Below are 15,289 nucleotides of genomic sequence, written 5' to 3' on the forward strand. Positions count from 1 at the left end.
TGAGGGCCAACATGCTAACCACTTAGCCAAACCTGCTAGGGCTCATAAGCTTCATTTTTAAGGACAATTAATGCAGTCCCTTTCCTGAGCAATAAATTAACATTTCACAAAGACGAAGCTCTAGACACAAAACTGAATGCCTACTTAAACCCCATGATCAACAGCAGCGCATCCAATTTGTCATTGCTCAATTGTGTATTAGATTAAATGCTCGGTTATGTTTTGGATTTTTTAATCATTAATTATTGTTTTCTTTCCAGATTTTCCTGCATGGGAACAACTTAAACAGCCTTCACCAGCTAATACACCCTGAATTTTTGCCCTCTGAATTTGGAGGAACCCTTCCTCCTTATGACATGGGAACTTGGGCTCGGACATTACTTGGTCCCGACTACAGCGACGAAAATGACTATACTCACACTTCCTACAATGCGATGCATGTGAAACACACGTCCTCCAACCTGGAGAGGGAGTGCTCACCCAAGCCCATGAAGAGGTAAGGCCTGGCCTATCAGAGCCTCCAGTCAGAGGTCAACAGGTATTTTCGATTTAGGTCTATTCTGGGTTAAGTAATTGAAGACCTTTATGGGCACAGAACTTAAAAAAATAAATTGCAATACATGCTCAGCTGATTTCATCAGAATTGGAAGCAAATGGGACTTGGCTGGCCCAGAAATATAGTTGTCCGTTGTATTAAAGAAACTGTTAAAGGCTAGGACCTCACTTATATCATGAGTCTTAGGCGCTAGGAAGTCTGTGTGTATTACACAGACTGAAATGCTGGACCTTTGGGACAGTGTGGGTGGAAAAGCAGCCTGCTAGAAAACGTCCCAGTCACCCATGCATTTGGAAATATTTATTGAGCATTTACTTGGCTGTAGGCACTAATCAGGCACTGGAAGTACAAATGTGAGTAAGACATCTAAAGAACAGAGAAGTGAACCTGGGGAAAACCTGCCAAGTAAGACTTCCAGCAACCTATTTATGAAGTGGTAACATTCCAGCTGAGCTCTGAAGGATGAAAATCAGCAGCCCAGACTTAAGAAAGGGGGAAAAGACATGCCAAGCAGAGGGGACACCCAGAAGCATGGAGGCATTAGAGGGATGGGACATTCTAGTGTGGCACATAGGTGTGCAGGGATTGGGCAGATGAGGGCCAGAACTAAAGCTGGAGCAGTGGAAGACTGGACTTCTGGAGAAGTTTGGGGAAGGAAGGGTGTCACTAGTGGAGTCTCCTGTGGAACTGGGCTTATGTTGATGTCCTGAACCAAGACAGTGTTTCCAGGAGGAGGATCTCTGCATTTCCTGCTCCGTTGGGAATATTACACTCCACTCGAGTGTCTGGAAAGCCTCTCTGCTAGGACTGGAGGCATCTGGAAATTCATTTATTGGCTTAGAGGTTGGCTTTGTAACTCTGCAGTGAAGGGAGTGACATTACTCTTATGAGTGAAATTGTCTGGCCCGGGTCAGTCCAGGGCCAGCTCAATAAAGACAATCATAACAACTCAACTCACACTACTGACACTGACCCCTTTACCTGCATTACTCTAAATCTTCACCACAACTATATGAGAAAGGCATTATCATTATTCCCATTTTATGAATGAGGAAACAGACACAGAGAGCTTAAGTAACTACCCAAGGTTCACATAGCTGGCAAACGACCAAGCTGGGATTCCGACCAAGGCAGGCCTGCTCCACACTCATGTTCGTGTCCTCTATAAGATCTGGCACACTACCTGTTTTCCCTCATACAGCCTGTCCTCACCTCTAATGCCAACCCTCTCCCCTGTCCCTCATGGACAGGGACAATGACACCTCACATATCCTGTCCCTGCCCCACCTCTAGAGTCTTCTGAAGAAGGCCATCATACCCTTACATATGTCTGAGCTTCCAAAGTCAAGTGATATAAAATAGGAATTTGCCACTCTTTCTTCAGATGATCAGTTACAGAGTTACATCTCTTTTGGGTGACCAGGCATATCCTGATCCCAAGTTTCACCCCTGAGTTGATGTTGAGGGTCAGAGGAGCTTCCATTATTATGGGGAGTTCTAGAGGGTAAAATCTTTGTCTAACTGTTAAAAAAAATTTTCTAATTGAGGGTATGTTTTTATTGATTTGCGAGAGAGAGGAAGGGAGAGAGAGAGAGAGAGAGAGAGAGAGAGAGAGAGAGAGAGAGAGAGGAAGAAACATCAATGTGAGAGAGAAACAGTGATTGGTTGCCTCCCATATGCAACCCAACTGAGGATCAAATCTGTAACATTTTGGTATACAGCGCCATGCTCCAACCAACCGAGCCACCCAGCCAGGGCTGTCTAACTCTTATACACCTTACCTCTCCCCAAGAATCCAACTCAATGCCCATCACACAGCAGACGCTATGCATGCTTGCTATGTATGAATTAATGTTTAATGAAAGATACTACCTCCAAAACCTATCTTTGGTGCACTTGTCCAATTGCTTCAACCAAATTGTCAGCTCCCAGATGGAAAAAGTTGATTTCCCCTGACTTTCCCAAGGCTCTCATGGATCTTGCCTTATAAGATCCTAGTAGAGGCCTGGCCAGTGTTTCTCAGTGGTTAGAACATCAGCCTGGACACTGAAGGGTTGCAGGTTTGATTCCTGGTCAAGGGCACATGCCTGGGTTGAAGGTTTGATCCCCAACCCTGGCCGGGACTCATGTGGGAGGCAACCAAACAATGTATCTCACATCGATGTTCCTCTCTTTCTCTCTCTCTCCCTCCCTCCTTCCCTTCCACTCTCTTTAAAGAAGCCAGTGGGAAAAATAGCCTTGGGTGAGAATTAACAACAGCAGCAAAAAAATCCCAGTAGAAGAGATAAGACATGCCCACAAATAACTATAGGATGCTGGGGAATGGGAGAGGTACTATAGAGGAGGTGTAAGTGCCTTCTCAGTGTTCACTAATTTCAACCAGGAAGATTCTTGGAGAAGTCCTTGTGGAGGAAGGCATAGCTGACTTGGGTTTTGGAGGCATAGGGGCATCTGGACATTGCATACACATCTCATAATCCTACCAAGGCCACCAAGGTGTCCTGCCCAGTCCTGCCTTTGCTGCAACATCCTTGAGCCTTTGCATGGGTAATTCAGGCAGCAGCAGGATGGGCAGTGAGGAGACTGGTGCCAGCAGTGACAAGGAGGGACAATGCCTGCTGTTGGACTGTGCCTGCCATCAGGTGCCTCGCTGACAGAATCTGTAGTGACTGAGAAAATTACAAGGACAGAAGAACCACAATTCAAAGCATCTTTTGACCCCTTGGAATCTATAGGGACACGGGAAAATTGAAAACAGAATTGGAGGAGACCTTAAAGGTCATCTCTTCCCGTTTCCTACCTGCTGTGGTTGTCCGTCCTGTGGCACAGGCTGTCGGCAGCCTCAGTGTGCGTCACCCACAGACAGCAGGCGGCTTATGGGGCAGCACGCCCCCTGTCGCCTGACTCTAGGAAGTGCCTCCTGGTTCTGAGCCCGACGCCTGGGTCTGTCCTTTGGAACAGAGTTTCTATTCCCGTGAGTGGGCGTCAGCTATAGTCCTAACCATAGTCCCTAATGGTCTTTAGGTCTAGTTCTTCCTCCAATTTTCCAAGTAAACAACCATGTCTCAGCACTGAAAGTAAAGAGGCCTCAATTTTCAGATCCACCCTAGTCCACCCTATGTGGTCAGTGATTGGAAGGCCAGTGCTTTGGGGTCTTGTCCAGCTATACCAAAGTAGGATTTCCTTTGGTCCTTTCGACCAAATGCTTCCATCCTTCTATTGTCTGGGTACTCCTTCTGGGTCCCACATATAAGAAGTGAGGAGGTGTCATAAAGACATTGTGAGTCATCTGATTTTGGGGAATTGGGGATGGGGGGAGAAGATACGGAAAAGCCTGGTTTAAGTTCAGATTTCTGAGCCAGAAAGAAATTTTAGGCCACGTTGCTCCCTCTTGATCCCTGCCCGGGTGGTAAAAGTCAGTTTAACTGTTTTCAGCTGCCAGTAGAATTGGCCATGACCTTGGTGATCTTTCTGCATGCAGCCCTCTTTCCACCGGGCGAATGTATGCATTTGCTGGGTAACTGCTCATTTCTGGAAGAAGTAATGCATCATCATGAAGTATGGTCCATACAAAAAGCATGAGAGGTGGCAGTGTGGGAACAGGAGGGCCCTTGTCTTCTAAGCAGTCAGGGCAAACAGGGTCCATTTTCCTGTGTGGCCTGGGAACAAATGTCCCATATGGATGTTAAGTTCAATAAAATTACAGAATGCATTGTTTCTTAATAAATGACCAACAGTCTTGGCTGCCCCCTCATTGTCTCATGACTGGTTTACAGCAAAAAAGATTGGAACTTCTTTGCTTTGGGGTGTCATTCCTACTTGGGCAGCTAATGCCTGAGATGTTCTTGCTTCTAGAAGCAGAGACTTCTTGGGTAAGAGATAAATGCCTGGTGTTTTAGATAAGTTATTGGATACTGGCATATTTCATGGGTGGTGACAGGAATTTGTTAAAACTTATTTCTTAAAGCACATAGAAAAGTAGCTGTTTGGCCTCATCACTGCTGTGTATCTGGCTGAGATACAGCTTTCTCTTCTGTGGCAGGAATGAAGGGGCCCCCTCCTTACAGGCACATCCGATTCAGCCATCAGCATTGGAGTGGAAGGAAACCTACACAATGAATCTGGTCAATGGGGAAATGATTGGAGTTAGAAAAATGTGTACAGGGCACATTTTCTCTTCTGGTTAAAAGAATGGCATGACACATTCTGAGATAAAGTGTTCTGAGCTCCTGGCAAAGCGGAAGGAGGGTTGAATCAGAGGAAATGAACAGATGTGGGTGAACTGCCTGGGTGCAGTTTCACGTTCAGGCAGTTTGATTACTCACAGTGTGTGTCTGAGAAAGATTCCTGTTTGCCCAAGCACCATGGTCAATGCAAGTACTTGGGAAGGGAGAGGTAGTCCAGGCAAGGAAAACAAAGAGCATTTCTTGCTTGTGAGCATATTGCTGTTGGTAAATAAACCTTTTGCTGGGTTCCAGTAAAGCCGATGCTGTGTGTGACCACCATCTAGCCAGCAATGAATCTCTCTTATAAGCTTTAATGATCGTGGCATGCGATAAAAATCTCTTTGCAGTGTCATCCTTGAAAACAGGGTGCTGCTTGCATTCCAAATTACGGTTTCTTTTTAGATTTAGGCAAACCTTGTTGTAGATAGCTTTTGGGCTTAACGTGTCCAAATTGTGTGGTGTTTGCATTTTTATTTCAAGGCCATCAATGAGCTTTGATGAGCATCCAGCATCTCCCTGGAAACACCTGTGTTGCTGTGACGATGGTGATCAGCCAGCGAGCCCCATGTCACTTTGCTCTCTGCTGCTCAGATGGGCCCCTGAGGTGCCATGGGCATGTTACCACATCCCAATCCTGCCTGCTTGCTGATGCTTTGTGACTTTGACAGGGTGGTTACACTTTTCTCTTCCTCTCTATTTGTCTCTGTTTCCCAATTTTACCAGATGTGGGTTCAAGTGATTTTCTTCCACTGATTTCTCTGTTACGTGACTTGCGCAAGTCACTTACCTTTGCCACATCCTGGCTTCCTCAGTGGCTATTACCCCAGGGATCACTGTCAGAGTGGAACAACAGAGTGGTGGATAGTCCACCATAAAGCACTAAAGAACAGCTCGGTGAGCAGTGCTTCTTCCCCAGCGTTGTACATGAGGATTTCCATTTTGCTAGAGTTTCGATTTCTTTCCCAGTGGAAGTTTCTCCTGAACAATGGAAATTCCCAACCCCCTCAACAGAGAAGCTGGGCCTGATTGGCCTTGATAGCTTGAAGGGGGGTGCCTTGAATTCCTGGTTAGAAGTAAAACTTACACTGGCCCTTTCCCCTCTTGGCCTTATTTCGTGCTTAGGGCCTGCATCAGGCCTTATCTTTGGAGCCCTGGACCCAGGATGCGGCCAGGCAGAGAGGCACAGGGCACAGAAGGCAGAGCAGGGAGAAGGCGGGGTCAGACATACACCCCCTTGCCTCTCCTCCTGTCTGTCAAGCCGGCCTCCCCTTCACCGCCCTGTCCTGGTCTCCGGTTGCTGCTTTTTGCCTCTGGTAACAATTACAGCTCTATTGGTCTTTGATAATGATGCTCCTTTCTCTCCATCCATCTAATCCAAATTGTTTTCCATGTGCTCTTGTGTGCAATCTTTAAAACTCAGAATGATGCCACCCCCATCTAGCCTGGGAGGTGATGGGCAGAAAGGGCTTCTCGGAGGAAGCTACACGTAAGCTGAGACTTGAAGGATGAGAAAAATAATTTTCCAGGTAAAAGGAGGAGAAATGGGGGCAAACACCCTGCGTTCGGAAGGGTCAGGGCCAGTTCCAGGGACTTGTGTGTTTTACCATGAGGCCGGGGAGCAGAAGTAAGGAGAGTAATGACCGGGAAGGTGTACGGGGGCTGCCCAGAAGGGCCACACAGATCTTGATAAAGATACTGAATTTTATCCTATGAGCAAAGGAAACTCAGAGAAGTTTTAAGTAGGGGAGTCATCTGAATATAATGAGTTTATGAAAAAGCTCACTCTGTCTCATAAGAAGACAGATTGGAGTAGGGAAAAACAAGTATGGGGAGGCGATCTGGGGCTCCTGCAAAAGTGCCAGCAAGAGACAATGGCAGTGGGACTGGGGAGGTGAGAGTGATGGTACAGAGAAGATAGGCTCAAAGACATTTAGTGGGTAAGGTCCACCAGACCTCATGATCAAGTGGTTATGAGAATAAAGAAAAGAGGTTTCAGGAGTGACTGGCAGTCTCTGGCATATGTAGCTAGATGCAGAACATCTGTTCTCATGCTATTTGTGTCTCCCTCCCCCCTCCCCTCCCCTCCCCTCCCTCCCTCCCTCCCTCCCTCCCTCCCTCCCTCCCCCCTCCCCTCCCCTCCCCTCCCTCCCTCCCTCCCTCCCTCCCTCCCTCCCTCCCTCCCTCCCTCCCTCCCTCCCTCCCTCCCTTCCTTCCTTCCTTCCTTCCTTCCTTCCTTCCTTCCTTCCTTCCTTCCTTCCTTCCAAAGGGTTTACAGGGCCCCTTCTTGGGCATTGCCATTGCTCAGCTGTCTTGGATGAAGTCTGTTCCCATTCCTGCCAGCCCCAATTCTCCTTGGTCTTTAAGGCTCAGCTGAAAAGCAGCTTCCTCATCACTGTCCTTGCAATGTGCTGCTCCTAAACCCCATCTGAGTAGGGAAGGTACAGAGACAATGGAAGAAAATTGATATTCAGGCTAATCTAGTAATATCAAAGAAGATCCATTAACACGTTATAATTTAGATCCATTAACATACTGTCATTTGACAAAATATAGGCCCATGAAAGGTAGTATTTATCGAGAACACTAGCCATCCTTCTCCAGCTCTGATGGAGTGAGTCATCTTCATTGTCTCAGCTATTGGCATTTTCTGGTATTTTTCTACCTGCTTCCGAACATCACATTCTAGTTCTACCAAAGTCACTCCGCCAAAGCTGTGCACCACCAGTTTCAGAGGGAGGAGAGTACCTAGGAGCGATAGAAGCTCTGAAGCTGACTGACAGCTTTTTGTGCTGGTCTAATTTAATGAAATATGACTCTATTCAAAGCAGGAGGTGCGAGCACCTGCGGCCATTTGCAGTGTTGCTATTTTAAATTCTGATTGGTGGAAAAAAAAAACTCTCCAGAAATATCTGCATGTGAAAAACATAAGATTTTTCACACTCCTGACCATATCAGAACTCTGAATCCACATCAAAGTATATATAGCAGTGAGCTCCATTCCTCAAAACTTTGCAGACCTACCCACAGAGAACGGGGAGTGAGTCCATGGCTAGTTGGCTGGTTAGACAGAGACTGGGCCATGATGTGCCTACAGACCTTCCTCTGATGCCCTCGGCTCCAACGAAGGCTTTGGGCACAATATATTCTAGTTACGACCTTGAATTCTCTCACACTTCAGGTGCAAGAGGCCACTTTGCTTATTGGAATTCTTTGGTAAACTGCTCAGTAAAGTCAAGAATACTTTGTAATGTAATTAATCTCCTGCCCCATGGCTATTTTCTAAGTTTGCAGTCTTTTCCTTGGTTTCCTGCAATGGGGCAGACATTCAGACAAGGCAGAGTGTCAGTTGTTCATGTTCATACTCAGGAGATGTTAGTAAAACGACAAACACTTCCAATTTAAATAATTTCTCCTTCAGAGAGTTCCGAGCACTTTATTACCTCTTATATCTCTCACAGCCCTGTGCAGAATATGGTGATTGTCTCTCATTTTATAGATGGAAAACTGTAAATTACTATAATAGGAATGCATGGTTTCATGGTTACACTCCTTTGTAAATAAATTGAACACAATGTCCAATAGCAGCTGCCAGTTTCCACCCTGGCCTTTTTTGGCTCCCTTCCTGAATTCCTTCCTCCTCATGTCCAAGTTCCTGGACTGGTTTGTCTCTGGCAGCTGAGCTCTGTCCTGGTTTAGGTCTAACGTGCTCCCTCTCTCTACACTAGTCAGCTTCCCGTGCTGACTGATTGCAGTTCTGTAGAGGTGGTCCCAGGTATTTAGGTGAATGCTATATGTTTAAAAGAAAGGATCTGGAAGTACTATTAAATACCCCACTGGTCATTATAGATGAAGATATGATTGCATAACCTGTAATTCTTAGAACACTTTTTCTTTCTGAATGAAGTTCTGCTGTTTTCTTTTCTGATTTCACTCACTATGCCCAAAATAAAGTTTTAATAAATAATAGATGATGATGTAACTATTAGATCCATCAATACCAATAGGAGAAATGCTTGTCTGAGAACTTGAATATTAATAGGTCCTGGTATGTTTACGTCCTTTGGTTTCTTACCAAGTTATAGGTATTTCTTGTAAAGTACGGCATAGTGTTTAAGACTGTGGATTCCAGAGTCATATTTGGGTTTGGATTCTAGTTCCACAACTAGCTGTGGAAACTTGTGCAAGTTAACTTCTCCAAGGCTCAGTTTCCTGATCTGCAAAATGGAATTAAAAGTACCCACCTCTGAAGATAATTGTGAGGATTAAACAAAGGTAATGCAGGCTGCATACTTAGTGCAGAACTTGGCATGCAGCAAGTACTCAATAAATGGTTGTGGTCGTCAGTGACGATGTTGATGAAGATGATGATGATGGTAATTATAACCAGCTGTGCTGGTGGGAAACTCTCTTGCAGGTGACAGTTCTAAAAATATCCAAATAACGTTGAAATCTTTTTTTCCAAAACATTCTTGAACTGATTTCAGCTGTGACAACAAGATTTACTGATTGCTGATGGAACTTTTGTGCGCACTGAAACACCCTTGGTGGCTGCACATCAGACGGGAGCTACTTAGGGCAGCAGGAAACTGTGACCCGAGGGGGGATCATTTCTAGCAATAAGATACTCTAAAGAATCTAAAACACTTTGACAATGACACAGGAAAAGAGTTAAGTAGCGCCTGACAGCTTTGAATTCAACATTTAGAAACTTACGAAAGTGAAAACTATTTTTAAAAGGTAAATCTGTTTGGCTCGTGAAACTAAATGTATTGGGCACACATTCATTCAGGAAGGGCTTCCCACGTCTCGCCAGCTTTTGTTATTTTTAGTACTTTTATGCTTTTCTAGAAGGAGGTAATAGCCAACGCTGAGGTAGAGAGGTACTTAGACTATTTGAACAAATTAGCTTAAAGTCTGAATCGTAGAACTTAGAAAATTGAAGTCTATTTCCCAGAACAATGCTGACTGTAACCCAGTGTGGTAGAGTTCAGGAAATCATGGGGGTAAAAATATCACCTCACCCAAGACCACCCTTTTCCAGTTGAAGAATGCCATGTCAGGAAAGCTGAGTGAGGTGCCCCCTAGAGTCCCACAGTAAGCGAGTGACATGGGTGATGGGAGGAAGCCCCACGCCCCGGCCCAGTGCACGTCCATCAGGTCACCTCTCAGGCCCTTACAATGGACAGCAAACAATCTCTGGAGTCGTAACATAAAGTTAACATTAAACTCATTCTATATTCGGAAAGAAAATTTCTTTTCTTCGAGTAGTTTAAATTTCTTCCTAAAGTTTTCTCATATTATTTATTCATTTATAGATTAAAAATGGATATGTTCACCTTTATCTAAATGATAGCAAATTAGCAGAGTCTAAACTACTGAAGTTTCTTTCTGATTAAAGTTCAAGCAACAAGACTGATGCCCAGAAAGCAGCTCTCATGTCACAGGAGGCTTTGTGTGTGCCAGTGTGAGGATTAAGGGAATGAATATGTGGAAAGGCTTAGAGCAGTAAATATTAGCGATGGCAGATAATAATGTTGCTGAGGCTCTTTAAAATGACTATGACTTTTTAAATGAGGATTAATATATTACTCAGGGTTTCTCCACAAGCATGACAATAAATCAGGCTCCAGACACTGCAGTCCAACAGAAACATCATGTGAGTCATGAATGTAATTTTAAGTCCTCTTGTAGCTACGCCACAAAAGAGAAACAGGTGAAGTTAATTTAATAATGTTTTATTTATACCAATGTATACAAAAATTTTAATTTCAACATACAGCTTTAAAAATTCTTAATGAGACACTTTACATTCTTTCTCCTACTGCCTTTGAAATCTAGTGAACACATTGCCTTTTTGCCCACCTCAATTCAGATGGCCCAATTTCAAGTCCTCAGTGGCACATGCAGTTAGGGCTTGGTGTTAGGCAGTGCTGCTCTTGTCCTATTTACTTGTGAGCCCAATTTCACAAAAGCCACCTGTTTTCATATTTTCTGAATGTACACGTGTTTTCTCTTGGCTTTTCCTTCCTTGTTATAAGATGAGTAGTCCATGCCCAAGCCCATCAGAGTTAAATATAAATACATTATACACTCCAACTTGAGCTATAATACATATAGGCAAGAATGGAGTTGAACGTTTGGGTCACTCTAAAAACAGTTCACTTAAAAAGTAATAGAATATTTCATATTCTTCCATTGGTTTCTTTATATTTATTTCAATGAATAGTGGCTGATTGTGCTATCAAATTAGAGAGAGGTTTATTTTTTATTTTTTCACTTTGATAATGAAAAATTTTGCTGCTTTATATGAGAAACACTTAGGCTTATCTTTTAAAAAATTTATTCATCTTTTTCAGTAAACATTGGTTGTTCCCAGTAAGCATAACTATGTGGCCTGCAATGATGATTTTGATTACAAAGAGTTTGGTAGCTGAACAGAAGAATATGTACGTCTCTGTAAAATATTCCTTAAGACTCTATATAGAAGGCATTATAGAAGGCATTGGGGTGGAAAGAAACCCCATGTTGCTTCAGATAGTTGAAAATAACTACAAATATGTTGCACTGGGAGCTACATGAGGACTTATTAATCAAATGAAAATTTCTGTTACTTCTAAAAATTGTAAGATATAAAGTAAAGTAATAAAGTTAGCTCTCAGGTGGAATAGTCTCATCACTTATTTTGAACTTTAAAAATATTAGTCTTTATTTTGAAATGTTAGTCTTTCATTTGGTGTTAGCTTCCATGGTGCATCAGTGCACACAATTCTCACATGTTTTATACTGAAGCTTTAAGTTGATTCATGCTTTGTGGCTCAATTTGTAAATGAACTCAGTAATCTCAGACCTTAATTTCTGTATCTGTAAGTGGGGAGGAATAGTAACAGTTAAAAACAAACGAGCACATATGCCAAGTTGACACTGGTCTAAAAACATTTTCCATGCCTCAGTGCATCCAGTCTTCGTTATTTCCACCTTCCATGATGTAGGCACTCTGGTATCTCCGTTCACAAATGAGGAGGTGGAATTGACCCAAGATCACAAAGTCAGTGGTGGAGGCATCATTCAAGCCCAGGCTGAACTCCTGGAGGAATTCCCTTGGTACTTTAAGTTACAGAAAGAAAAAGAGGCTGAATAGAATGACTTAGAAGAATTCTTTAAAGATATTTTAAAAACCCATTCTCTTTCTGTTTAGAAGTCCTCATATAGGCTCACCAGAATAATAGAAGTTTTGTGCTATTCCACAAAGCCAAGCCCATTGTTGAGTTTGGGAAATAAAACCAGGAATGCGGACACTACCTGATGAACTAGTGAGGTTGATCTCCGGGACACGAATGGGTAGGACCTGATTCAGTGAGGGTGTGACTGGATCACTCTGAAGCTCCTTGCAGCCCTGGCCTTTCTTCTATCACTTGCTTAATGCCTGGGTTGTTGAATGGGAAGAGTTCCTGAGCCCTGATTTGGGGTCCATATAGGCCAAGCCGCACAATGACAATTCATGTTGAAATACGGTAGCTAAATAAAATTTTGAAAATAAACCTCTGACTGAGAGCAGGACCGCCAGACCAATTGTAGGTCTCTGCAGAATGGACTCGCTCATGGTGAATGCCTTCCTTTTCCATTGGTTCTTCCTGGAATTTAGTTGCCTTTGGAATTGGTAAAAATTAAACCATGGCTATAGGTCTTTGATGATATGAAGTGGGGAAAGTTCAAAAATTTGGAGAGGAAAATGGGAAAGAAGAGGGTAGAAAGGGTCAGAGAAAAGCCGGGAGGGAGGGAGGAAAGGGGGGAGAGGGAGGAGACAGCCGAGGGAGGGAAGAAGGGGGAAAGAATGTGACTATAACAAGTAGGATAACAAAATGTGGCTGGGGGGCTAGAATGAAGCCTTTGTCAGAGTAGTCTGCTACTCGCTGAGATAATGGGCTGAAATAGCTCCAGTCCTTCCCCTGCCTGCCCTTGGGGTTAAGCTGGCTCTCAGTGTTGGAAAGAGGGCCCATGAGAAAAGTCAAAATGTTTATTTTAGCAGAAGCGTTAATCTTGTGAGAAGGCAAAGTCCCTGAATGGGGAGATTACCACCAAGAGCGATCTGGACAAGGGGGTGGCCAAGCGGGTGGCTCCTCCATGGTTCATACGCGAGCCGCAGGTTCCTCAGCGCTCTGCTCACAGTGGTGGAGACGGGAGCAGTGAGCAGTCTTCCCAGAGATCACTTTGACTCAGCTAAATGGACTGAGGACACTATTTAAGAAGAGTATTTCTCTTGGCTTCATTTATTTGTACTAGATTTTTTTAAAACAATAGTTGCTTTATATTTTCCCAATGAATTTCAAATACTTCATAATATAGTGTTACCTGTATCGAATGTTCATTGCGTGATCAGATTCGTGGAATTATGTCCTGCTGAAAGGAAAGAGGCCATGGTCGTCTTCTCCATCAGGGACAATGCAGGCAAGGAAGTTAGGTTTGGTTCCACATGCTCAGTTCCTCAGTTTCAATTGTTCAGTTGTCACAGGCCACTCAACCAAGACATACAGTTTATTCATTAAGAGAGCCTGTATTCTGTGCCTGCTGTCAGTACAGGTATTGAAAGAAATCACATTGGTCCACTTTGACCCCAGGTGGAGCTGGAAGGGAGAGTCACCTGAACGAGGTCTGTGAATGATGTCACTGTGTGAATGATAGCTTTTTCCTCCCTTCCTTTCTTTCCTTCTACAGCTAATGTCTCCCTGCCCCCAAACCCTCTCCTTTGGGTACTATCAGAGTAACCTCACATCTGTTTGTGGGTCTATGGCTGGGTAACTGAAGCAATATTTCTACAAAAGAATAACTGTTTCTCAATATTTGCTCACAGTCCCTGGCACACAGCAGGAAACATTCACAAACATTTCTATCATGAGTGAATGTAAATAAATGTTTGAAAATTCAATATTTGAGAATGTGTTGGGGTTTTTTCATAGTGGGCAGGGGAAGTTTGGAAACAAAGCCAATATTCATTAAAATTACAGGCAATGATTTGGACAGATAACAAATGTCAAGATTCAGAGGGATGGAGATAGGGTGGAAATAGTAAACAAACTTTAAAAGATGAAACTTAATACTCAACCAAGCCCCTTCAAGACGGGAGAGAAATGGTTTAACAGCGGCATGTGTAAATATAGCTAAATTTTCCCTCGGCTGTGTTATGTGAATGCCAGAAAGGCTAATGAATTCTGGGTGAATTTCCTATGCTTCAACAGAAACATACAAAAAGAAAAAAAAGGGAAGCAATCATTTTACTATAGTTTGAGATGGTACCCTGTAGACAACCAGATAAAGAGATGTCGGGGAGTGCAAAAGTGGTGAGTTTTAGAAACCTTGGCACAAGTGCCACTGCCACTGTGGCTCAGATGGTCGGGCACGGTCCTGTGCACCAAGGGTTTGCTGGTTCAGTTCCCAGTCAGGGCAAATGCCTGGGCTGTGGACTCACAGCCAATCAATGTTCTGCTCTCACATTGATGTTTTTCTCTCTCTTCCTACTCTCCCTCTCTCTCTAAAAATCAATAAAAATTCTTTAAAAACAAGAAACCTTGGCACAAGAGGAATATTATTAGCCTTGGTGAAGGTGATGAGAGGGCTGGAAAGCACTAGATAAATACTTAAAAGGCTGTTAAGTGCACCCAATGGATGACACGTACTCTGGTGGTTCTAGCAGATGAAACCAGAAAGAGTATATGAAAATTGCAAAAAGACAGGTTTTAGTCCAATGTACGAAAGAACTTTCCAGCAGAGTTGCCTCTCTAGGGGCTGGAGGAGTGGGTTTCTCAAGTTAGATATATTCAAGAGAGGCTGCATGGCTCCTTAGTGAATAGTTTCTATTGAGTTACTCTAGATAAAAGTCTCTTTTAACTCTGTGGCTGTGATTCACTTGCCATGTTGTAAAATAAAGCCACCTCGCATGAGAGATGAGAAAAGCAGTGCAATGTCTCTAAAGTGGAATGGCCATCCGTTTCCACCAGGGCCCGTGGGGCAGAGCAGTCGGCAGCTGTCCGAGGTGCTGGAGCGAGTTGCCCCGAGTAGGCAGCCGTGCTCTGGTTTTCGTCATGCGTGTGTGCGTATGTTTTAATGTCTTCTGGAATTTTGGCTTTTCTGCTCTTTACATAAATCTATTAACACCCTCCCCACCCCCACACACATCAGGGCTTTAACTAAAGCAGAGAAATGCACAGAAATTGTGTAAAACAGCTGAGCTACCTGAGGCTTCCTCTGCCCTGTCCCAGGAAAACATGAATCCATTTTATTTTCCAAGGTTCGGCTTCCTACTTCAAGTTGGGCTGTTTGACTGGATTGATATTTAGAGCTGAAATGCATTGTTTTGAGACCATTGTACAGGTTTGCTTTTTGATTTATTTTATGCTTTCTCCAGAACACACTTATCCTGAGTGGAGATGAGAATCTTAGGCAGAAAATTATTTTTACACTTAGGTGGAAGGAACACTAAATATTTCAGATAAACAGCTCTGAAGCCTTAGCT

At 43.6% G+C, this 15,289-nt stretch overlaps 1 protein-coding gene across 2 annotated transcripts in view; it reads left to right on the forward strand.

Moving 5' to 3' along the window:
- The window catches only part of CLVS1 (clavesin 1), a 119,448-nt gene that overhangs the window by 100,132 nt on the left and 4,027 nt on the right, over positions 1-15,289 (forward strand). For both annotated transcript variants that reach the window (XM_081116625.1, XM_081116624.1), the window contains exon 5: positions 261-496. In XM_081116625.1, coding sequence (XP_080972751.1) covers positions 261-496 — 236 coding nt within the window. The remainder of the gene's footprint in view (positions 1-260; positions 497-15,289) is intronic.

The sequence above is a fragment of the Miniopterus schreibersii genome (assembly GCF_964146895.1).
Source record: "Miniopterus schreibersii genome assembly, chromosome: 17".
NCBI classification, from domain to species: Eukaryota; Metazoa; Chordata; class Mammalia; order Chiroptera; family Miniopteridae; genus Miniopterus; species Miniopterus schreibersii.